Source organism: Muscardinus avellanarius (genome assembly GCF_963383645.1).
Source record: "Muscardinus avellanarius genome assembly, chromosome: X".
NCBI lineage: Eukaryota > Metazoa > Chordata > Mammalia > Rodentia > Gliridae > Muscardinus > Muscardinus avellanarius.
In genome coordinates, this window is record NC_137792.1 from 77,710,921 (window position 1) to 77,736,234 (window position 25,314).

The window sequence follows — 25,314 nt, forward strand, 5'->3', positions numbered from 1 at the left end:
GAAGGAAGGAAAATGGGATAAACCCCAAGAGGATAGATAATGTGGAATAAAGAGGAATCAGGTATGATCCCTGTCCTTAAAGAGGTCACAGTCTGAGTAGGAAAGTATCCTGAGCCTCTTTTCTCATTTACTGATTTATTCAGAACTCAACTTTGGGAAAGTGTAACTGCACCAAATTGCTGAACCAAACAAGTATTAATGAAACAAATAAATTAACTTGCAAAAAAAATGTTCTGTCTCATTTCCACATTCAGGACTTACCTTCTCATACTCTGGCTTTTCCTTGGCTCAGTCTTAAATCTGAAAGCATCACCTTGCATTTTCTTTTTGTTAACTAGCATCCATTGAGTGCAAATTTTATGTGAGACCATGACAAAAGTTTTATATATTTTTATATTAAATCTTCATAAACCACATTGAATTAAGTATCATATACTCATTTTTAGAGAGGTTAAGTAAGTTGATAGGATTTCAATGTCAAGTCTTTTTGATTCTTTAGACAAAGCTGGCAATAACTGCAATTCTGCCTCTAATAATTTTCACTACGGATGATGTTGTACATTTAGCAAACCCAATCCAAAGTATTTAGCATGTGTTTCATGTTTAGAGCATTGTGGATGGGTAGAATTTCTGGGTGGGGAGCCCTTTAAAAATCCACTGAATCTATTTCCTGAGCTGGGTTTTGTATGATAGTTTTGATGATGCTGTTGTTGTTGTTCTGGGAATTAAACCCAAGGGTGTTCTATCTCTGAGCCAAATCCCAGCCCATATTTTATTTTATTTTTATCCTACGCTTTATTTATTTTTATTGCATTTTTAAATTAAAAAAATTGATATGGCTCATATTGAAAATGGCATACATTCAGACTGTGCTTGGTGCCCTCTCCTCCCCACGCTTCCCCTCCCCCCTCAACAAAGAGTGTCCAGGTTGACTATGCTACATTCATACTTTTATACATATTTGAATGTATCTCCTCCATTAATCAACCCATATTTTATTTTTAATTTTGAAACAGGGCTCGTTACTTGCTGAGGCTGTCTCAAACCTGGGGTCCTCTTGTTTCAGCCTCCCAAGTACTGGGATTACAAGTGTGTGCCACTTGTAAGGAGAAAAATTCTTATGCATTTAACTTTAAATGGCAATAGTTGAAAACATTCCTTAAATGGTCCCCTAATCAGGTAACATTATTATAAACAGGAAAAATACTTTATACTGCTTTTGTTATATCACATATCACTATTATAGTGTATCTTCAAAATAAAATTGTTTCCCCTTCCATTTTTGGGCTTACCCTATTCTAACAGTTTATATTTTGGTTTGAGTTTACTTCAACTTGATTAGATTTGAGTAATGTTTTGACATCTATTTTTTTAACAAATGTTATTTATGCTGGGTGTGGTGGCACATGCTTGTAATCCCTGTGCTTGAGAGGCAGAGACAGGAGGATTGTGCAGGTTAAAAGCCAATCTGTCTGGCTTAAGAGACCCTGTTTCCAAATAAAAATATAAAAAATAGGTGTCTGGGAGTGTAGCCCGGAGGTAGAAGGGTTTCCAGGAACCCCAGTATCACCTAAAACTATTATTTATATACTATATAAGGAAAATATTTCATTGAGGAAATTTAGAAGTAACAGAAAAGTAAAAAATAAGAAAAAAATGTTACCTATGATTCTATCACCTTATTGTAACTCCTGGTAACATTCCAAAAAGAACTTTCCAAACATTTTCCTTTGTGGAAATTTATTTATGTAAGTAATAGTTTTTCTTTCAAAATGAATGATCATTTTATTATTTTTGGTCTGCCTTTTTTCATTCATCAAGATATTAGGAACACATTTCCCTGTCAATACATGTCTATTTACATACCCATCTTTAGTGCTTGTATGGTATTCTATTTATGAATGTATTATACAATGTGCCAATCCTTTCTTCTTGGACATTTAAGTCATTTCCATTAAGGTTCCCCCTCTTTGCACTAACTGTACTAAGAACCATGATTCTTTTGATAATTTTTTTTTGGGGGAAATGGAGATTATATCTAGAGATGCTCTACCATTGAGTTACATCCCAAGATTCCTCCTCCTGCTCCTCCTCCTCCTCCTCCTCCTCCTCCTCCTCCTCCTCCTCCTCCTTCTTCTTTTTCTTCTTCTTCTTCGTGACTCTGGGCATTGGACTTAGGGGTATTCTGCGATTGAGTTACACCACCAACTTTTAAAAATATTTTTATGGTACTGGGAATTGAATCCAGGGGCTTTCTGCCTCTGAGCTATATCCCATCCCTTTTTATTTTTTATTTTTTTGAAACAGGTCTCACTAGATTGCTGAGTCTTGCTACATTGCTGAGTCTTTCCTTGAACAGACAATCATCCTGTCTCTGTGATCCACCACACCCAGCTTAATTTTTATTTTGAAACAGAATCTCAAGAAGTTACTGCACACTCACCTCAACCCTGAGATTCTTCTGTCTCAGCTTCCCAAGTGCTGGGATTATAGATGTGAATCACCATGCCTACTAATATTTTCTTAACTTTTAGATAGTGTCTCACTAAGTTGCTTAGGCTGGCTTCGAACTTGCAATCTTCCTGCCTTAGCATCTCAAATATCTGAGTTTATAGGCATGTGTTACTGCACCTAGTTGAGAATTTACTTTGGATAAAAGGAATATCATGAAGGCAGATGGCAGAAATATTTTTCCGTCATTTTCTCAATATGATTTCTACTGTCAAGGAGGAAGCCCTGTGAAGAATAGGGAATTCATGAAGATGAAGGGGAAAGATGAGCCAGGTTGGGATTTGAATCTGACTTCTGTCATTTACTAGCTATGAAATCTCAGATGAATTATTTAGCCTGTTTCCTTTTTCTCATTTGTGAAATAAGGAAATGATATTTATTTCATGAAATTATTGGTGAGATTAGCAATATCATACATTAAGACTGTAGCATAGTACCTGATACCATAGTTGGCGCTCAAGTAATGGGAGACTACACTAGCTTTTATTATTACCTTTTCTTTAACATAGCACCAAAATATCATGTTAAAATGCCCCTATTATAAATGTCTTAAGAAAAATTATGAAAAAGCTTACTAATTTGAGCAGAATGGCATTGTAGTTGTAAGCAAGATACTGTCATTAGAATCCTTTGTACTGGTTCTAAAAGCCATTGATCAAGTGGGAGAACAGGTAGTTTTAAATCATATTGTGATTTGTTGACAAGTCTCAGATATAGGTTAAGAGGAAGAACCTTGAAATTGCCCTTAAGAAATTCAAAACTATTCAAATACTACCAGTACACATGCATTTTGGTGGCTACAACACAAGTTTGGTTATGTGAAAACAACTATTAGACAACCTCTACAATGTTTATAATATACCAGAACCAGACATATTTTATAGTAGACTGAGATTCATTTGAGGATTCCCAAATATAGCTACAAAGTTTTTTTTTATAAATCTTTACTTTGTTCTCCAACCCCAATGGAGTAGCAGAGTGATTAAAGACCATTTCAAATGAAAAGAAATACTAGGGTAAAGTAGTAGAAGATAGAGCAAGGCACTGAGTGGGTTCCCATAAGATGTAGGTTGAAAAGTATACAGATCATGTATTTAAGCAGATTTGCAAATAAGGATAGCACATACTATGTAAATAGCAGATGTTTCCATAAGCCAAAGGGTAATATTTACATAAATCCTGTGGCAAAGTCTATTGACAAAGCATTGACCTTTCTGGCCAAATTCAGATACTTGGTAGCACTTTCGGCCATGTTAATCTTGAAAAGGAATGAATGCCTTATAGGTACATGGAAGATTTCCAATGTACACATATGTTCTGTCTCCCAAATCAATTTAAATTATGTTTTTGGAACCCAGAACATATGTTTCTACAGAAAAGGTGATATAGAGGGTTGTGAGTTTCCCAGATTTCCTCACAAAAGTACAATGAATTCTCTATGTAACTGAAACATTATACACTGGTAATGAGAAATACAATAGATCAAAGTATCTTTGCAAGCAGGAACACATCAATACACAAGACATATTTCTTTTTTTTTGAACTGTTCATTTTTATTTATTTATTTATTTATTTATTTATTTTTCTTTCTTTTAACAATTTTTTATTGAACATAAATAGTATACATTTAAACTATATTTGGTGCCGTCTCCCCCCCCGCCCCCGTTTTCCCTTCCCCCTCCTACCAATGGTTGTCCAGGTTAACCATGTCATATTCATAATTTTACACATGTTCAGATGTAGACCCTCATTAATCAAGATCAGCCTTCCTCCTCTCCTATCTTTCCATTCAAACTTTGCTGATATTTCCCCTCCATTATCTGGAGTCCCACTGGTATCCTCTGTGTTTCCTAGTTTGGGCATATTAGAGGAAACATATGTACCTTCTCCTTCTGTGCTTGGCTGATCTCACTTAACATAATGTTCTCCAGGGCTTTCCATCTTCTTGCAAATAATATAATTTTGTTCTTCTTTATGGCTGAATAGAATTCTATTGTGTATATTTCCCAAAGTTTTGCTATCCATTCATCTGTTGATGGAGATCTGGGTTGGTTCCATATTTTGGCTATTACAAATTGTGCTGCTATTAACATAGGTATGCATATGTTGCTGTATTTCTCTGAATTCAACCCCTTTGGAAAGATACCCAGGAGTGGTATAGCTGGATCATATGGTGGATCTATTCCCACCTTTCTTAGGAATCTCCACACAGATCTCCATAGTGGCTGAACTAGTTTGCATTCCCACCAACAGTGTAAAAGAGTTCCTCTTGCCCCACATCCTCGCCAGCATTTGTTGTTGTTTGATTTCTTTATGCTTGCTACCCTAACTGGGGTTAGATGGAATCTCAGTGTAGTTTTGATTTGCATCTCCCTGATGGCCAGTGATGAAGAACATCTTTTCATATATTTATTCAAGACATATTTCTTGAACTTTTCTTCTTTGAAGCTCTAGGCAATGAATGGGAAATTTTATCTTCCCTTAGCTGTAGTTTAGTGAAAAAGAAATCCTCTTCTGCTGCTGTCTGGAAGGGTCCTTTCCAGGTCAGATGGATGCATGTATTGCAGCATCCTTATATTTCAAGTGCTTCTTGAACATTTGCCACCAAAGAACATTTCATGACTGAGGAGTCTGTAGAGTGGGGAACAGACCAGAAGTGTTAAACTTCTCTCTTTGGAGGCACTTGGCATTTATTTTTGGTACAGTGGGTTAAACCCAGGGGCATTCTACCTCTGAAATATACCCCAGCTCTTTTTGTTTTATAATAGAGTCTTGCTAAGTTGCTGAGGCTGGCCTCAAAGCTGCGATCCTCCAGTCGTACCCTTCCAAGTACTGGGATTTCAAATATGACTCCAGCTAGGGACACGTCATATTTTTTTCAGTTTGTATCTATTTACATTTAAATAGAAAAATCATATTCAAGCCAGGGATGATGGTACACACCTACAGTCTCAGTACTTGGGAGGTTGAGGCAGGGGCGTCACAGGTTTGACGCCAGACTCAGAAACTTAGCAGGGTCCCGTTTCAAAATGAAAAATAAAATAGGGCTGGGAGTGTACCTCAGTGGTAAAAGGCCTCTGGTTTCAGCCCAACTACCCCTACATACAATTAAGTGAATTCCATCCTTTTTTCTTTTGTGGTACTGGTGATGGAACCCAGGAGCATTCTACCTCCAACCTACACCTCCAGCCCTATTTTTATTCTTTATTTTGAAACAGGTTCTCACTGAGTTGCAAAAAGCCTCACTAGCTGAGGCTGTCCATGAACCATGATCCTCCTGTTCCAGCCTCCCAAATGCTGGGCATCCTTTTTTTTTTTAAACTGAAGTTCCAAAAATGAGAGCCAGTTTTATATGGAAACACTTCATCCCTGATGGACAGTACATGTGTGTACTTCAGGATGAGAAGCATGGGGACTGGAGGGTGAAAGGAATATAAAGTAAATGAGAACATGATGAAGGTAAAATCAAAATTAAGCTAGTCCCTCCAGCCTTTCCTTTCTTTTCTCTTCTGAACACTCCTGCAAGTTGCCAGTTCCTGGGTCTGTCGTTTGTTCTCTGTATTTTATACCTCTACCATATTGCACCCCATTAAGATGTATAACTACACGCAGGGTATGGTGGCGCACGCCTGTAATCCCTGCGCTTGGTAGTCTGAGGCAGGTTCGAAGCCAGCCACAGCTACTTAGTGAGGCTCTCAGCAACTTAGTGAGACCCTGTTTCCAAATAAAATACAAAATAGGTCTGGAAATGTAGCCCAGAGGTAGAAAGCCTCTGGATTCCATGCCCAGTACCCCCCCCCCCCCACACACACAGATGTATGCGTACAATCCACCAATAAAAAACCCAATCTCTCACACTCATTCACACTAATGGTGTAAATGGCCAATTATGGCTAAAACATCACACTTTTATTTTTACATGTTAAAGGTTTCTAAACAAACAAAAATTAAAAAGGAACTTAGCGTATTATCCAAATATATTTGGGCTCAACTATATACTATTTGCAGAAATTACACTTCATTTCAGATTGGTAATTTAGGAAGGTATGCAAAGGAAAATTAATCATGACTTCTTTAAACTTTGCTTAATTTTGGAAATTGTATGCTTTATGCTTGTTGCCTGTTACTGTTATCTATATGTTTTGTTGTCTTTTGTCTCTGAATTTTAAAGGGTAGGATTATTACTTTTTTTTTCCTTTTTGGTGCTAGGGATTGAACTCGGGGTTTCTACCTCTGAGCTACACTCTTAGCTCTATTTTACTTTTTATTTTGAAACAGGGTCTCACTAAATTACTGAATTTGGCCTCAAATTTGTGATTCTCCTTTCTCACCCTCCCAAGTACTGGGATTATAGGCATTAGCCACAATTACCAGCTCGAGGATCATTATTGATGAAATTAAGTGATGAGGAGAAATAAAAGCAATGTTACATTTGCATGTTTTTGCTCTTTGCAAAATGCTTTTACATCCATGATCATGTACATTACTGGCACTGGATTATGACCGAATAGTAAGAAGGACGAGAAGAGAACAAAGCCAACAACCACTGCTATTAAATTACTAATATTAAGTACCTATCATGCGTTGCCCAAGTTTTGTAGAGGACCTTGACTTTGTCCCCCAAGAGTTTTAAAATTCAGGGGTGAAAGCTGGGCGTGGTGATGGACACTTTTAATCCCCGCGCTTGGGAGGCTGAGACAGGAGGATCGCACAGGTTCGAAGCCAGCCTCTGCTACTTAGTGAGGCTCTCTATGTAGGCTCTCAGCAAATAAACCCAGTTTTCAAATAAAGTATAAATAGTTCTGGAGTATAGCCTGGAGGTAGAAAAGCTTCTGGGTTCCATCCCCAGCAACACACACACACACACACACACACACACACACACACACACACACAAATTAAAACTCAGTGGCAAAAGGAAAAGGAGGATGCCTGCACTTTGGCTATCTGAGAGATACCAGGATTGAAAATTGAACAAACATACTTGAAACCCAAGAGTCAGGTTTTGCCTTGTAACTGAACATTTGCAATCTAGAGATTCAAGGAGCGCTTCTCATTTTGCAGAATTTAGGAAGGTGGGAGGTAATAGCATCACAAATCTGATTCCTTTAGAGACCTGGGAATAGGTCTAGGTGGCGGGGGTGGGATGGGGTGGTTGTGTGAGTCTTGGCTTTACGAATGGGGAAAAAGACCTTCTACAATACAGTTATAAGCTGAGGAAAAGTTCTTTGTGCAAGAAGGGGAGAGCGCCCCAAGGTACAAAGAGCAGATTTAAGGAAAAGAGAATTCCTTTTGCACACATCTGTGAGGGAAGTGCAGACTTACTGTTGGGGGCACGTGGAGAAGGACAATTTCAAGGGTTTGCAGTCTAAGGGTTCCCATCTCTGTCCTGGTCTGCGCTCCACACTCAGGCAACAGTTGGTCGTGTGGAGCCTGCCCCAGATCTGAGTGGGGAGGGGGAGTCTCGCGATTGTTGAGGGGGATGGGAAAGGGGGGAGGGTGAAAGGGGGAGGCCATGACGTAGGGTGGGTGGACGGAAGTGGGGCAGGGTTGAGGGTTATTTAAAGAAGGGGGGGCGAGCGAAGGGGTGGAAGCTGAGTGATTCCCCACCCCTGCTCCATCTCGCCGTGCAGCCACTGCCGTCGCCCAGGAGCCCTCATCCCCTTCTCGCCCCCCCCCCCTTGTCTTTCCTGCTCCAACGCCATGGAGCCGGACACAGCCGCAGTGGCAGCCACGGTGGCAGCCGCTGATGCGACCGCCACGATCGTGATCGTAGAGGACGAACAGCCTGGGCCATCCACCTCTCAGGAGGAGCGAGCAGCCGCCGGGGCCACCGAAGTCCCCACAATTTCAGAGAAGGGCGAGAAGAAGAGGGAGGTAAATAGGAAGGGTGTGTGTGTATGTGTTGCGTGTGCTGGACAAATCCTGAGCCTGACCTCTCCGAGGGGCCCACAACCCTGACCTTTCTGCGCCGACAGGTACCCGAGGAGCTCTGCAGGGATGGGGGCGGCGGGCGTGGTGGGGGCTAGACAGTCTAGCAGTCATTCCCCTCCCCCTTTCCTTGTCGCAGCCTGGAGGGCTGGGGCGGGGCGGGGGCGGGCGTGGTTTGGGGTGCCCGGGTGCCAGTTATCCCAGGGCTCCAGAGCCCCTCTAGAGCCCTGGGCCCCTCTACCTTCCCGGAACTGGGGTAATGGGGTGGGGGATGGGACTGTGCTGGAGAAAGCCTCCGCCTCTCCCTCTGCTCTCTATAGCTCTCTCCCTTGCTTGCTCTCACCTCCCTTCCAGTTGGCCTCTGCCTGGGAAATCTGGGCCCTTTAATCTCACATTCGCGCAAAAGGGGTTTGGCTAGGGCTTCTTTTTGTAATTTGAATTTCAAGGGGCTGGTTTTTGGGAGGGGTACGGAAGATGATAGGGAAGACATTTCTTTCTTTGATTGGCAATGTCGGTCTTTTGGATTGCAGAAAAAAGAAATCTCCCTTGTTCCTTTCTTTGGTCCCTGCCTGCAAGGCGGGGGTGTCACTTCGAGAAAAGGAGCTCTTTGATTCATACCCCATAATCCAAACTCCACACTAAGGAACCATGTACGTCGGTGTAGGAAAATTTCCAACGTTTGCACCCTGACTCTTTTCTGCCCTGTCTCTGACAATATAGTGTTTCAGCCAAGGGCCACCCAAATGATTCCCCAGTCCTGGGCCCCAAGCCTTCCAGTCTACCACCTCCCTCTCCTAATGAGCGCTGCTGGCTTTTAGACACGATCAGGCTTTTTTTTCTTTAACAAAAAAATTTTAATCCAGGTTCCCCAGGATGAGCTGCTGCTAACATGCTTAAGGAGAACGCTCTCACATCCATTAAAGCCAAATGCAAAAAATATATATATTCTCTCCATAAGGCATATTTCACATAGACCGAGTGAAACATGCATATAGAACTATAAACCACTTTGAAGAATTCAGATTAAAAATAGAATGGAGCATAAGGAGTTTTGGTGTATAATAAAATTGTAGAACGGATCGTTTATGGAGGGATTTTTTTCTCTTTTGTGAGTAGACATATCGCAATTAAAAATGGTGTGTAGTTATAATTATGCTTTACAGATCTCAAGAGGCTTTGTCTGAATCATTATATGACACTATATGATCAAATGAAAAGCTTTTGAGGGAAATCGACACCTTTCGCTATGAATCAAAAGTAATTTCAAATTCAGCAATTGCTTAAATGCCATATTTTGCTGCTACAAGACTGACTGAACAGAAAGACAGTTGTCATGCCAAGTGAAAACTGTACAAAGCACACAGTTTAAGACCTATGTAGTACCTGGATCAGTAAGGCAATATTGGAAATTAAAGCTGAACCAAATACCAAACAAGCATCAATGTAAATCAAATGTTGGGAAATTCAGAATGTGTCCACGTGCCTTTTATTCTCTAAACTGGGCTAAACACTTTTGTATGGCAATAAATTTCATTGAACTTCCAGATGTGTAGGTTTTTTTGAATTTTAAGAAGCTGGAAAAGAAACAAATCTATATTGTAAGTGCTCAATTGATACTTATATATTCATGAACTCTGCAGCCTCGTCAGAAATTGCCATGATGGTACTTCATTTGTCTACTTAGGATAGGGAAATCAGGTACTGCATGGAAGGAACTTCCTGGGTATCTAAATTTATTTATTAAGGTATTTGCTATATCATTTTTATTTTGAATTCTTTTCTAAAATTTTAAATATATTGCATACTACCTTGGCTCCTTAAGAAGTCTACTAAAAGTAAAGATGAAGCTTTCCCTCACAACCATCAGTTATTGAACTCTAACAATGACACAAATACAATTAGCGGGTTGTTTTCCTTTAATGAAATAATCACTTCCTAGACATTCAGTATGGTGGTGATTTTTTTGTTTTGTTTTTGGTACTGAGGATTGAACTCAGGGGTACCTCTGAGCTATACTCACAGTCCTATTTTATTTTTTATTTTTTTATTTTTTACTTTTTATTATTATTTTTTTTGTGGGTCCGGGGATGGAACCCAGGGGCATTTGACCTCCGAGCTACACCCCCTGCCCTGTTTTATTTTTTATTTTGAAACAGGGTCTCACTGAGCTACAGAGGGCCTCACTAAGTAGCTGAGGCTGTCCGCGAACCGCCATCCTCCAGGTCTCAGCCTCCCGAAAGCTGGGATTACAAACTGGGATTACAAGCGTGGGCCACCACGCCTGGCTTTATTTTTTATTTTGAAACAGGGCCATGCTAGCATGCTAACACTGGCTGAGATTCTCCTGTCTCATCCTTCCAAGTACTAGGATTACAAATATGCACTGCAATACCTGGCTTGGTGTTGGTACTTTTTAAAATTTTTCTGTCTCGTCCCTTAATTGCCAGGCCAATAGGTATCACATTTATCTATCCTATCTATCTATCATCTATCTATCACCTACTTATTTATTTGTAGTGGTGATTGAACCCAGTGGCATTTTACCTCTGGGTTATACCCCCAGCCTTTCTTATATTTTTTAATTTAGAAACAGGGTTTCAGCTGTGGTGGCTCATGTTTATAATCCCAGTACTTAGGCTGAGACAGGAGGACCTCAGGTTCAAAGCTAGCCTGAGCCTTAATGAGGCCCTCTGAAATTTAGTGAGACTCTGTTTCAAATTAAAGAATAAACAATAGGACTAGGTGTGTAGCTCAGAGGTAGAATGCCCCTGAGTTCAAGCCCAGTACTGCAAAAAGAAAGAAAGAACAAAAGAGGGTCTCACTAAGTCACTGAAGATTTCCCCAAGTTGCTAAGGCTGCCCTGGAACCTGTCATCCTTCTGTCACAGCTTCCGAAGTACTGGGATCACAGGGTTGTGCCACCATGCCTGGCTAATATTGATTACTTCTTAAATACCTCATCTACTTTCACCAGAAAGAAATTTTTGGTTTATGACACAGGACGTAGATATAACAAATCCATAAAGTCATTTAAGACAACTGTAATATACAAGAATGCCAGTAAAGGGTGTGGTGGGGCACACCTGTAACTTCAGTATTTGGGAAGCTGAAACTGGAGGATTATAGGTTCAAGGCCAGCCTCAGAAATTTAGACTCTTTCAAAATAAAAAGTAAAAAAGGGCTAGGGGTATAGCTCTAAGGCAGAATGCTCCAGGTTCAATTCCCATTACTACAAACAACAACAACAAACAGTGATTCTGAACTCCAGGGATAAGGAATGTTGCTGTATTTTAGTGCTGAACTTCTACCGTTCCTTTGTGCTGTCCTAGGCATGCCTTCCTCTGGTAGTCTTTGCAGTGTTATTTGCTGCCGTTTTTATTCTTTGGGGTATGAGAAACCAGGTTATTGATCTGGCTAGAATTCTATATTGAATTAAAACAAAGTGGCTCCAAAATGGTACTACTTTTATGTGGAATAAAATAGATGAAATTTAGTGAACTGACTTACAACATTTGTTTTCTCAAAGGTATTTTTACTTTTCCTTTTTTTTTCTTAAGTTTGACCTGGTATGTGACAATCAAATAACCTAACACTCTAGAAATTGGGAGATGATGTTTTGGTAGTGATATTTTTCCTCAAGAAAAAGGTCATGGTCTTTGATACAAGGCCTTTGGATGATCATGTGAGGCATTCCCTTGGCATCTAGATTACTAGATGATAAGATCCACAAGGATTCATTAGAATAGCTTATTCACCTTTTATCTTTTCCTGTTTGAGAAACATATTTTTGAAAATATGTACATATGTGAGAAGGTAGGTATCTTAAAATTTGTTATGAAAGATAGTGCCAATTAAGTATAGCTTTTAATATCACTGCTCAAGATTAGAAATTTTAATTAGCATATACTTAATTTTTATGGTATTATACCAACAAGGTAAATGAAGAATAATGAATAGATTTTTCCCCAAGACAAAAGCTTTCATTTTTCCATAAATGAAGTTCATTTCCCATAAATACTTGTGCATGTGAGTAAAGTAATTGTCACTGTTTTGAAACTTGAAAACTAACTAGACTTCATATAGCCTTTGAAGGAATGTTAAAGGTGTGAATGTTGATATGGAGTTTTCTTGTTGCTTTGAAAATGAAAATAAATTTATAATATATGTGACAGTTTGAAGGTGTGAGTTTGAGGACATCTTGAACAGCATTCTATTGCTGTCCTTCCAATATTATCTTCAAAACATTTTATAGAGATGATCTCTACCTATGAGATGCTATAAATCAAGATGGTTATTATCCTCCAAAGTAGGACTCTGACCAGGGTCAAATTCCATAATCTTACTTTGGATTTCTTCAAGACAAATCTTAGTAAACATTGGAAGACATATTCATTAACCTTGGAGCCATTTTTTCTTATGTTTATGGTTATGTCCTGCTCTTAAATTTTTTTTTTTTTTTTGGTGGTACTGGGGTTCCTGGAAGCCCTTCTACCTCTGGGATACACTCCCATGGGCTATACTTCCAGACCTATTTTATATTTTTATTTGGAAACAGGGTCTCTTAAGCCAGCGTGGCTGGCTCCGAACCTGCCCGATCCTCCTGTCTCCGCCTCCCAAGCGCGGGGATTACAAGCGTGCACCACCACGCCAGGCCATGCTGTTAAATTTTAATGTAGATTTTCAGAAACAGATTGGCAAAGGCCATGATAAAATTGACATAGTTTCTTTAGTTTTCACAAAAAGATTTGTGTTTTGACTTCTGCAAAGTGTGTGTTAAAACTGAAATATTTACTGGGCATGGTGATGTATGCCTGTTAACCCAGTACTTGGGAAGCTGTGACAGGAGGATCACAGGTTTGAAACCAGCCTCAGCAATTTAGTGAGGCCCTCAGTAACCTAGTGAGATCCTCTTTCAAAATAAAAATACAATAGGGCTGAAGGTGTGACTTGGAAGTAGAATGCCTTTAGGATCAGTATCCAGTGTAAAAACAAAATAAAAGAAGGCAAACAAAGAAAACCCCTGAAATACTTGGGCTGTGGATATAGCTTAGTGGTAGAGTATTTGTCTAGCATGTGTGGGGACCTAGGTTCGATCCCTAGTACTGCATGGGAAAAAAATTCTGGAATGCTCTTATCTTAGTTTTGGTCCTAATGGATAGATTTTTAAAAAATTCTTACAGGGAAGGACACTTACTCTCTGTATTTCTATATACATGTACAAGCTTGTTTTGACAAGGGATATTGTTACATTACTGATATTACTACTAATGTTATTTGATGTTAGTTTTTACTAAATTATAATTTTTAAAATATCAATGGTTAATAGTTAATAGCCCTGATAGACTGCTCCTATGAAGTATTTATATAACATAAATAGTTTAAAATGTTTTTCTTTTTAGCTAGAGAAAATAAACAAAAGGCAACACTTTGAAGCTGTACTATTAAATAATTTTAAATATATATGATCAGATTGCATTGCATAAAAATTTAAATATTTCAATTGGACCGTGAAAACATTAAAACAGTTTTTAAAAGTGTCTTTCCCGGAATAGAAATCATAGTCTTTTCTTCTGGAAGTCTGGCTTGTTTCCATTACATAAGGAAGTATTGCTGGAAATTAGTATTGACATTCCTTGAATTCTTTGTATTGTGGTTGGTAATATTAGCCTATTTTAAATTTTAAATTTTATTTTTATGATTATACATTTATTTCTGTTTCAAATTTAACAAGGTGAAAAGGCTCAGTGATTTACATTTGGTTTTTAATTCTAATTCTAATTACTGTCATTTCTCTGGCTTTCAGATTTTTTTTATTGGACCTCAGGTGCACAGAACTGGATTAATCATAAGCCCTGCTTCATAACATCTCATCAGTGGTCCATGCACATCCCAGATTGATTTATTTATAAAGCTATTTATTTATCTTCCCCTTTTTTCAAGTGAGAACACCGACCAATTTAAAAACCTTGCTTTGCAATTTGATGATATTTATTTTCTTTGAAATTCTAGAAAAACATTTCTCCATTTCAACTCAAACTTGGTACTAAAGCTTCTAAATCTGAAAAGGAAATGGACCCAGAATATGAAGAGAAAATGGTAAATATACTCTTGGGTAGGATAGTGAATGCTATAGTTAATTTTTAAAGAGAGGATGTGAAAGATGAAAAATAGATGTGTACATACATTGCATAGGGATTCGTAAATTTTAGAATTGAAAAGCAATTTAACAATTCTATCATAATAAATTTTGTTGAATAAATTAATCTTATTTTCAGATGAGGTAATAAAGGATAAGAGAACTTTATGGAATATTTGGAACTAGGAGCAACATCTCCCTTTTGTTCAGTGCTCTTTACCTCATAGTAAGGGGTCTTATGAAAGAGATATTTTATCCTTTGATGAAAATATCAGTGGCAGTTATTAGTGTGGCTTTGTGATTTGAGAGAAATCTAGTCAAAAGACAGAATGGTATTTATTTCTTCTTGCTTTGGATACACGAGTGAATGATACACGTTAAGGAAACAAGTAATATAATGTAATTTTTTCCAGGGGTTATTGGGGATTGAACCCAGGAGCACTCTACTTCCAAGCTACATTCCCAGACCTTTTCATTATTTTTTAAAATTTTGAAACAGGGTCTCACTAAGTTGCTGAGGGCCTCACTAAATTGCAAAGGGTGGTCTTGAATCTATGATCCTCCTGTCTCGCTTCTCAACTACTAGGATTTCAGGCATGTACCACCACGCCCAACTATAATACACTTTTTAAGAGAAGGATATTCGTTCAATACATGAAAATATCACTTAAGCAGTATAATCTTAGTTATATATATATTTATTTAATTGTTTAATTTTCAATCACTAAGAAGTCAACAGTTAGTTGAAATTTATTTTTCCCCTAAGGAGTTGTTTTTGAAGTAATGTTACTAAAATAAGTAGAGAGGTGGTGGTTGATAGCTATTTTGTAAGATTCTATGCCTTAATGTTTATGGCCACTTCTAATGGGACAGTTACTATATTAGCAACTCTAAAAACAACATTCCAATCAGGATAACATAAAATGGAAAGTTTTGGGCTTCCTTAAAGCTAGTGGTCTGAATATATTTGTCTAACACTTGTATTTATGTTAATTAACTCTTCTGTAAGTTTTGGTGTTACTAATTATGCATCTTTTATTAGCAGCCAAGTGTTTTCTACCCTGTGGTCGGAAGGTGACTTTGAATTAAAAAAAAAACCCACATCTTCATTTTTTCTTTTATCTAGAATGATGTATCTTTTGATCTTTTAAGATTTTAATGAATCAAATTTTATTGTATTTATATGGTACAAATTGTATGACCTTTTATGAGCACTTAGAATATATATCAGCTTTTAATATATAATATATATTAATGATTCCACATATATGTGTGTGTATTTATAGTTTTCTTTAAGTCCTATACTCTTTGGGGATATACTTTATAATAATGCTAGCATAAAATATAATTGTCCAGATCACTGTAATGGAAGAGAGGAATGTTTATTATGTTATTGTACCATGACTTTAAAGATATTTTGAGACAACACTGTATTTCTAGATCTTACATATTTCTAGATGCAGCCTGAAAATTCTCAAGAGTTCATTTATGATGTGTATATATATCATAGTTATTAATTTCATAGTTAATAGTTCTATAATTGGGATATATTATATATGTGATGCCTAATTTGTTTGTTATGTAGGGAAAGAAAATTATGTTTGAAAATAAGATTTATTTTCTGATTTTAACTCTAAAACCTCTGTTTTGGAGATGGTGCTGGATCAAACCTAGGACCTTAGAAAGTGCTATGCCCCTATCCCCCAAAAGAATTGTTCAAGAATACTTCTTTTTTAGGGCATTTACTAAATCTGTCAGATCATTTAGCTTGTACAGACTACTTGAAAATACCATTTTCAAATTTTACTAGTAACTAGCTGTAAAAATCTGGGCAAGGAAGGACCCTTTCTGTGCCTTTATCATCTGCAAAATGAGATGACACTAACAAATGCCTTATAGGTTTCTTAAGGGAATTAAATGGACTTGTATGTTTAAAGTACACAGAAAAGTGTTCAAAATAAATGCAATAATGGTGTTTGTTAAATAATTTGAATGAAAAAGAAAAAGAAAACCTTTACTTTTACTTTTGTTTTTGTAAATTAGAAAGCAGACAGAGCAAAGAGGTTTGAATTTTTATTGAAGCAGACAGAACTTTTTGCACATTTCATTCAACCGTCAGCACAGAAATCTCCAACTTCTCCTCTGAACATGAAATTGGGACGTCCTCGAATAAAGAAAGATGAAAAGCAGAGCTTAATTTCTGCTGGAGAGTATGTTGGCATCTCATTCTCTCTACTTTCTTTCCCTGCCTTCCTTCTGTTCCTACTCTTTCCCCTTCCCTCTTTTCTTATTTCATATAAATTTATATTAAAAATAAGGTTGTTGCCAACGTAAATATTTTGTGAAGGTAACAGAATTATTTCAGAAATCAATTGGTAAAAATGTAGACTGGTTCAGAGCTTTGCCAACTTCTCCACTGATAGGGGACTAATATCTAGGATATAAAAACAATTTTAAATACTTAACACTAAAAAATCAAATAGCCCAACTAAACATGAACAGTTGAAGTAAATAGACACTTCACTAAAGAAGAGAAACAATTGGCCAATGAATGTATGAAAAAATGTTCAACATCATTAGAAATCAGGGAGATACAAACCAAAACTATACAGAAACCGGGCGTGGTGGCACACGCTTGTAATCCCCGCACTTGGGAGGCTGAGACAGGAGGATTGCGCAGGTTCGAAGCCAGCCTTAGCTACTTAGTGAGGCTCAGCAACGTAGCGAGGCCTTGTTTCCAAATAAAATATAAAAGGTCTGGGAGTGTAGCCTGGAGGTAGAAGGCCTCTGGGTTCCATCCCCAGTACCACTAAACAAACAAAACAAAACAACAACAAAAAAACTACACAGACATTTCACAGAATACCTAATGCATGGTAGTCATCAAAAAGTCAAACAACAATAATTGTTAATGAGAATGTGGGGAAATAGGAACTCTTCTACATTATTGGCGGGACTGCAAATTAGTGAAGTTGCTATGGGGGATCAGGGTGGAGATTCCTCAAAAAATCAGGAATGGAGCCACCATATGATCCAGCTATACCACTTTTGAGTATCTTTCCAATGGGATTAAAATCAGAATGTTTTAGTGATACATGCATATTCAGGTTTATACCAGGGTAATTCACAATAGTCAAATTATCAACCAACCCAGTTCCACCAACAGGTGAATGGATTATGAGACTGGTATATACACATAATGGAGTTTTGCTCAGCCACAAAGAAGAACAAACTTATGTCATTTGCTGGAAAATGAATGGGACCAGAGAATATGCTAAGTGAGATTAGCCAGTCATGGAGAATGAAGGGTCATATTTTCTCTCATATGTGGGAGCTAGAGAGAAATTAGAAAACTAAAAGGACTTCAGATAAAGGAGGAAAAACTCCAGTGGAATTATGGAGGGGGTCTAGGAGAAGGAAGGGGGAAGGAGACTTGATAAAATAAACACTTCAAATAATGCTACATACATATGTGAAATTATCAACACCAACATAAATATCATGTACAGGGATAGGGAGGAAGTGTAGCGAGATGGAGGGGGAAATTCACCAAGTACTGTGCATATCCCTATCACTGTACACTTCTGCATGGTGTATAATTACGATGCACCAATAAAAGTATATTAATCAATCAAATTGTAGGCTGGTTTTACCAAATTCTTAGCAAATCCTAGATAACACGTTCTTTTTCTATGAAAGATGTTAGTGCACACTAAGTTGGCACCTTAACCTTTGAGGTGAATATGCATTTTTTTTCAATTCAGCTATCGCCACAGGCGCACTGAACAAGAGGAAGATGAAGAGCTACTGTCTGAGAGTCGGAAAACATCGAATGTGTGTGTTAGATTTGAGGTGTCACCTTCATGTGAGTACTGCATGTTGGCGATTTCTTCTTTTGTGTGTGTGTGCTATTAGAGGTGTGAGCCACCACACCTGTCTCACACTGGGCGTTTTCTTTTTTCACATTGATTTGTGAAAAGTTTTGAGTGTTTTAATGAAAATATGGGCATCCTTTTTTTTTCCAGATGTGAAAGGAGGGCCCCTGAGAGATTATCAGATTAGAGGGCTGAATTGGTTGATCTCCTTGTATGAAAATGGAGTCAATGGTATTTTGGCTGATGAAATGGTAAGGAGCTGGTGGTTAAAATACATCCTCAATTGTAGGTATATTCTAATGTAAGCTTGACAGCTGGCCTACCCCTAATCCCCAGGCTTGGAGGCCTCATTTAGTTATTATAATGTAAAAGGACTTTACAAAGTCTACAATTGTGTAGTAACTTCTAGCATATATACTTTCATGAGGCATGAAATTGTTCCTGAGATTTCTTCAAATAGTACAAAAACTTCCTCATATTTTTGTTTTGTTTGTACTTTGTTTTATTTGTACTTTGTTTTGTTTGTACTTTGTCTTCTAGGATGCACAAGGGCAAGTTGAATGACCAAATTGCTTGTGGTTATTTCTAGGCAGCAGAATTATAACTTAACTTTTTTTTAAAATCAGTGTGGAGATTCCTTAGAAAACTGGGAATGGATCCACCATATGACCAGCTATACCACTCCTGGGTATCCCATGCATACCCATGTTCATAGCAGCACAATTCGTATTAGCCAAAATATGGAACCAACGTAGGTCTCCATCAACAGATGAATGGATTGAAAAATTATGGGAAATACACACATTGGAATTCTACTCAGCAATAAAGAAGTAGAAAATCATGTCATTTTCAAGAAGATGGAAAGAGCTGGAGAACATTATGTTAAGTGAGATCAGCCAAGCACAGCAAGAGAAGGGATATATGTTTTCTCTAATAAGCCCAAACTAGGGACTATTAGGGATACCAGAGGGACTCCAGATAATGGAAGGGAAACCTCTAGCAAAGCTAGAATGGAAGGGTAGGAGAGGAAGAAGGATGAGGTTGATAAATGGAGTAGCAAGGAATATTTGAACTGCCCAATCTTCAATTATTTTTCCTCTTTGTAGTAAATTAGCAGTCCCCAAACAGGCCTTGAGAATAATAAGCAGAAAAAAAGAAGACATAAATGAAAAGTGTTTTTTAAATAAAAAAAGTTAAATTATGCCAGGCGTGGTGATGCACACTTGTAATCCCCGCGCTTGGGAGACTGAGATAGGAGAATTGTGCAGGTTCAAATCTAGCCTCAGCTACTCAGTGTGGCTTTCAGCAACTTAGTGAGACCCTGTTTCCAAATAAAATATAAAATAGGTCTGGGAGTGTAGCCCGGAAATAAAAGGCCCCTGGGTTCCATCCCCAGTACCACTAAAAAAAAAAAAGTTAAGTTATAATTCTGCTGCCTAGAAATAACCAGAAGCAACATTTTTGCATATTTCTTTTTTATTCTTTTTCTTCTGGATGTATTTATTTTGTGTAGTTGAGATCATATTGTTTATGTAATTTTGTATTCTGGTTTCTTTATAGTCATACATATTTTCCATGTAATTAAAACACTTTGTAAATTGAATTGTTTTTTACTGAACAATAATCCCATAGAGGTACCCAAAATTTATTCCACTCTTATTATTGCTCATTAATAAGTAATGCTACTGTGAGGATTTTGTAATATATTTTTCCTGTACTTCTCAAATTATTTTTATAGGATTCCTGGAAGCAGAATTACTTTGAGTGTAAACATTTCAGAGTTTTGATGCAAAGCATCCATAAAACCCATTTCATTAAGTAACATATCAGATAAGATTAACTCTATAAAAAATTTAAGCTTAGTTTTTTTAAGCCCAGAGACATTTTGCCTCTGAGCTACTACACTCCCAGCCTGATTTTATTTTTTATTTGGAAACAGGGTCTTGCTAAGTTACTGAGTCTGGCTTTGAACCTGTGATCCTCCTTGTCTGGCCTAAGTTTAGTTTTTAAAGGAAATATGTATTTTACTTAGAGATAAAGCTAAAATATTTTACTTTTATTTACTTACTTTATATTGTGCTATGGATTGAACCCATGGCTTCATGCATGCTAAGCAAGTGCTCTACCACTGATCTATACTCCTAGCCCCAAAAGATATTTAATTAATTAATAATTAATTATTTCGCTGCTCTGAGGTTGAACCAAGGGGCATTTTACCTCTGAGCTGCACCCCCAAACCTATTTTTTTTTAAGTTCTAAACAGGGTCTCACCAAGTTGCGAAGGGCCTCATTAAGTGGCCGAAACTAATTGTGAACTGTCTTCAGCCTCCCAAGTACTGGAATTACGAGCATGTACCATAACATCTGGCTCCAAAAGATGTTTTAAAAGGCTGAATTGCCTAGGGCATAGTTCCTTTGTTCATGGGTTCATATGTGTTCAATATATTATTATTGTTTTGGTACTGGGGATTGAATCCAGGGACATTCTACCTGTGAGTTACACACCTAGCCCCTTTTAAAAAATTTGTCATTGTTATTTCAAAATGGTCTTGCTAGGTTGCTGAGATTCTCACTAAGTTGCTGAGGCTGGTCTTAAACCTGTGATTCCCCTGTCTCAGCTGTTCAATTATAAGATTATAGGCATGTGCCACCATGTCTAGCTCATATTTTTTTTTATTTTGAAACAGAATCTCACTGAACTGATGAGGGGCTTGCTAAGTTTCTGAGACTGGCCTCGAACCTGTGATTCTCCAATATATTATTATTTTATTAATACCACAGGACTAGGTCATTTTTAAGGTCTTTTCTGGCTGCAAAGCTCTTTTCTTTTATAGATTGTAAGGGTTTAAGTGTGTGGGATACAGGTAAAATATATAGGCTGTCCTAATGTTTATTCCAATAGAAAAAAAAAGAATGGTGTTTAAATAGGCTGGCAAAGGAAATCTGTCTTTGTGAAATACACACAATTACTGGTTTTATAACTACCAGAAAAACTGCATATTAGTTTGCTTGTTTCTTTAGAAGTAAAAATTACCTCAATATAAGTTCTTTTGTTAAGCATCATTCTGAGTGCAGGTGCTTGGTACTTTGTATCTTCATACTAAGTACTACATTGAAATGGCTTATTACTTGCTTTTAAAAAGTACTTTTTCTTTTTCTTTGGTAGAAATGTAATTCCCAATGTGAGATAGTTGGTAACTGTCTTTTATAATGTTACCAATAAATTGTTTTATGATAGAAGGTACATTTATGGATTTTTTTCTTATGATGATAATGCAGGGTCTTGGTAAGACTTTACAAACTATTGCTTTGCTCGGTTACCTGAAGCACTACCGAAACATTCCTGGACCTCACATGGTTTTAGTTCCAAAGTCTACTTTACACAACTGGATGAATGAATTTAAACGATGGGTCCCATCTCTCCGGGTTATTTGTTTCATTGGAGACAAAGATGCAAGAGTAAGTGAGAAACAAATTTTAAAAGTCATTTAAAAATTACATAATTTCTGGAGTTAAGTTATATACTATTGCTGTTAAATGCTTAAGTTGACTACTACTACTAATAGTAATGCATAAGTTATGCTTACTTTAACCTAGGCTTTACTGTAAGTACTTTGTATATTAATTTAATTACCACAAAATCCTGTGAGGAAATGTATTGCCCATTATTAGTACATTATTCTTTATCTAACTTTTAACTAGCTGATTAACTTAAGTATTTTTTTTTCTTGGTGGTACTAGGGTTCCTGGAAGCCCTTCTACCTCTGGCTACACTCCCACGGGCTACACTCCCAGACCTATTTTTATACTTTTTTTTAAATGTGGAAACAGGGTCTCTTAAGCCAGTGCAGCTGGCTTTGAACCTGCGTGATCCTCCTGTCTCTGCCTCCCAAGGGCGGGGATTAAAAGTGTGCATCACCACATCCGGCTAACTTAAGTATTTTTGAGTTGTACTTTTAAGTGACTTTTTACTTTAAAAACCTTATTAACAGTATGTATTATAATTGACTATCATCTGTGCTGTTTTGAAGCCCAAAATGTATAAATCTCAATGACTTAATTTTTTCTACTTTTCAAATTTTTGACTTGGTATATACATAGAGATGTACAAGTACACAAGTAGAATTTCTTCTATATATGCAGAGAACCTTATATTCTGTGTTCATGCAAGATATGTACATGTCTATTTATACTCATAATATTAGAAACTCAGGATTTTTGGAAGACGGTGTTTTTATTAGCCATTTGTCAATTTAGTAGGCTATAATTAATTTAGGACTATAGAATTAATCTGAAAATACATTATGCACAAATAAAAAAGTGAAAAATCAGGTTTGAAAGCATACTATTAAATTTTGTCTTTATTTTGCCTCCAGAGAGAATAGTTTAAAAATCCATTCTATTTTGCATATTTAGATAGGTTACCAAAAGATATTCTCAAAAGAATATCATAATGAATTATGCAATTTTATCCTCATCATTTAGCCTGAAGAAAAAATACTTAAATTTATTTAAATTTAATTTATTAATAATTTAAATGTTGAAATTCAACTGAGTTAATAAATTTAGAATTACAGGCTTGATTCTTACCTCTGCTAATATTTTCCTATAGAAAATTAGTCATGTGGAATGCTTTCTGGTCACTGATATTATTTAATGTAATACTATTTACAAAACTTTATGGCTAGACGTGGTGGTGCACGCTTGTGGTCCCAGCATTTGGGAGGTGGAGACCTGAGGATCGTGGTTTGCCGACAGCCTCAGCTACTTGACGAGGCCCTTTGCAACTCAGTGAGACCCGATTTCAAAAAATAAAAAGACAAAAACAGGACTGGGAGTGTAGCTCAGAGGTAGAATGCTCCTGAGTTCCATTCTCTGGTACCACAAAAAAACTCCCCAAAACCCAAAAACAAACCAAAACAACAACAACAACAAAACATTATATCTCTAAAATATTGACTTTTGCCAAAATTATTCCTGAAAGTTCATAAGCAAAAGAGAAACATCTAGGTTTGTGTTTTCATAATGTAAAAATGTAAATCAACTTTCAACTCCGTTATGTGGAATCCAAGGGTTTCATGAAGTATATCTGGAAGTTTTTAAAGAAAGAGTGGGTTTATTTAATTTGTGAATGTCTACCTATGACCCATGGGAGGTTGGGCTTCTGGTGATTTAAAATTTTACTTAATCTTGAAAACTAATCTTTTTTATTGGTGGATTATAGGCATACATCTTAATGGGGTAGGGATAGTAGAGGCATACATGCACACGTCACTCACTTAACCCTTTCCCAATTCCCACCCCATTGCCTCCCTTCCTTTTCCCTCCATCTCATGTTTAGCTTAGTGATTGATATGTTTGTGAATGTACATCATGTCCATTAGGGAATTTCTCTCTTCCCTCCTTCCATCCCCCTCAGTTAAGTCACCTTATTTGCTCATCTTTGGTTTTTTTTGTTTCTTTGTCTCTAGTTCCTCCTATGACCCTTTTTCTCCCTAGCTTCCATGTATTAGGGAGAACATCCAATTTTTAAAATTTTTGTAACTGACTAATCTCACTTAGCATAATGTTCTCCATTTCCATCCATTTCCCTGAAAATGATGTAATTTTCTTCTTTATGGCTGAATAAAATTCCATTGTATACATATCCCATAGCATTGCAATCCATTCGTCTGTTGATGGACATCTTGGCTGGTTCCATAGTTTGGCAATTGTGATTTGTGCAGCTATGAACACAGATACACATACTTTAGTTTGGTAGTTTGGTTTCCATTCCTTTGGGTAGATACCCAGAAGTGGTGTTGCTGGATCATATAGTGAGTTCTTTCCCATTCTTCTGAGGATCCTTTATACTGTTTCCCAAAGTGGTTGCACAAATTTGCAATTGCATCATAAATGTATTAGAGTTCCCACTTCTCCACATCCTCACCAGCATTTGTTGTTATTTGTGCTTTGAATGATTGCCATTCTAATTTAAGTTAGGTGAAATCTCAGGATAGTTTTGATTTGGATCTCTCTGATTACTAAAGATGTTTAACATTTTTTATACCTTTATTGGCCATTTGAATTTTTTTAAGTGTCTGCTTAGTTCACTTGCCCATTTTTTGAATGGGATTTTTTGTTTTTATAGTGCTGAGTTTCTTGAGTTCTCTGTATATTTTAGATATTAGTCCTCTATCAGAGGAATAGTTGTCAAAAAATTTCTCCCATTCTTTTGGCTTTCTCTTGAGGTTCTATATAGTTTTCTTTGCTGTACCGAAGCTCTTCAGTTTAATGCAACCCCATGTATTGATCTGCTTTTTAATTTCTTGTGCCTTTGGGGTCTTGCTGAGAAAGTTTTTACTTGTGCCTATGTTGCAGTCTTGGACCTATGCTCTCTTCAAGGAAATGCAGGGTCTTTGGTCTGATTTCCAAGTCCATCTTGAATTGACTCTTGTGCATGGAGAGAAAGTGGGTTTATGTCCATTTTTATGCATATGGTTAACCAGTTTTACCAACACCATTTGTTGAAGAGGCTATCTTTTTTCAATGTATGTTTTTGGCACCTTTGTAAAAAATCAATTGTCTGTAAGTGTGGGGATTTGTTTGTGAGACTTCTATTCTGCTCCATTGGTCTATGTATCTGGTTTTGTGCCAGTACCATGGTGTTTTTATTACAATGGCTTTGTAGTATCGTTTAAATCCAGGTATTGTGATTCTTCCTGCATGTTTATTTTTTCTGAGAACTACTTTGGCTATTCTGTTTTTTCTTGTTGTTCCAAATGAATTTAAGGACTGATTTTTCTATGTGTGTGAGGAATGACCTTGGCAATTTAATGGGAATTGCATTGAATCTGTAGATTATTTTTGGAAGAATGGCCAT

General features: G+C 37.1%; 1 protein-coding gene across 2 annotated transcripts in view; it reads left to right on the top strand.

The window, feature by feature from the left end:
• Positions 1-8,214: 8,214 nt before the first annotated feature.
• Positions 8,215-25,314, top strand: part of SMARCA1 (SNF2 related chromatin remodeling ATPase 1) — a gene marked incomplete at both ends in the record, with an annotated part of 134,157 nt that continues 117,057 nt past the window's right edge. Inside the window, 6 exons of one of the 2 annotated variants that reach the window (XM_080718492.1) lie at positions 8,215-8,388; positions 14,451-14,552; positions 16,621-16,787; positions 18,342-18,442; positions 18,603-18,703; positions 21,732-21,911. In XM_080718492.1, the coding sequence (XP_080574618.1) occupies positions 8,215-8,388; positions 14,451-14,552; positions 16,621-16,787; positions 18,342-18,442; positions 18,603-18,703; positions 21,732-21,911 (825 nt within the window). The remainder of the gene's footprint in view (positions 8,389-14,450; positions 14,553-16,620; positions 16,788-18,341; positions 18,443-18,602; positions 18,704-21,731; positions 21,912-25,314) is intronic. The other variant, XM_080718493.1, reaches the window with a different exon arrangement.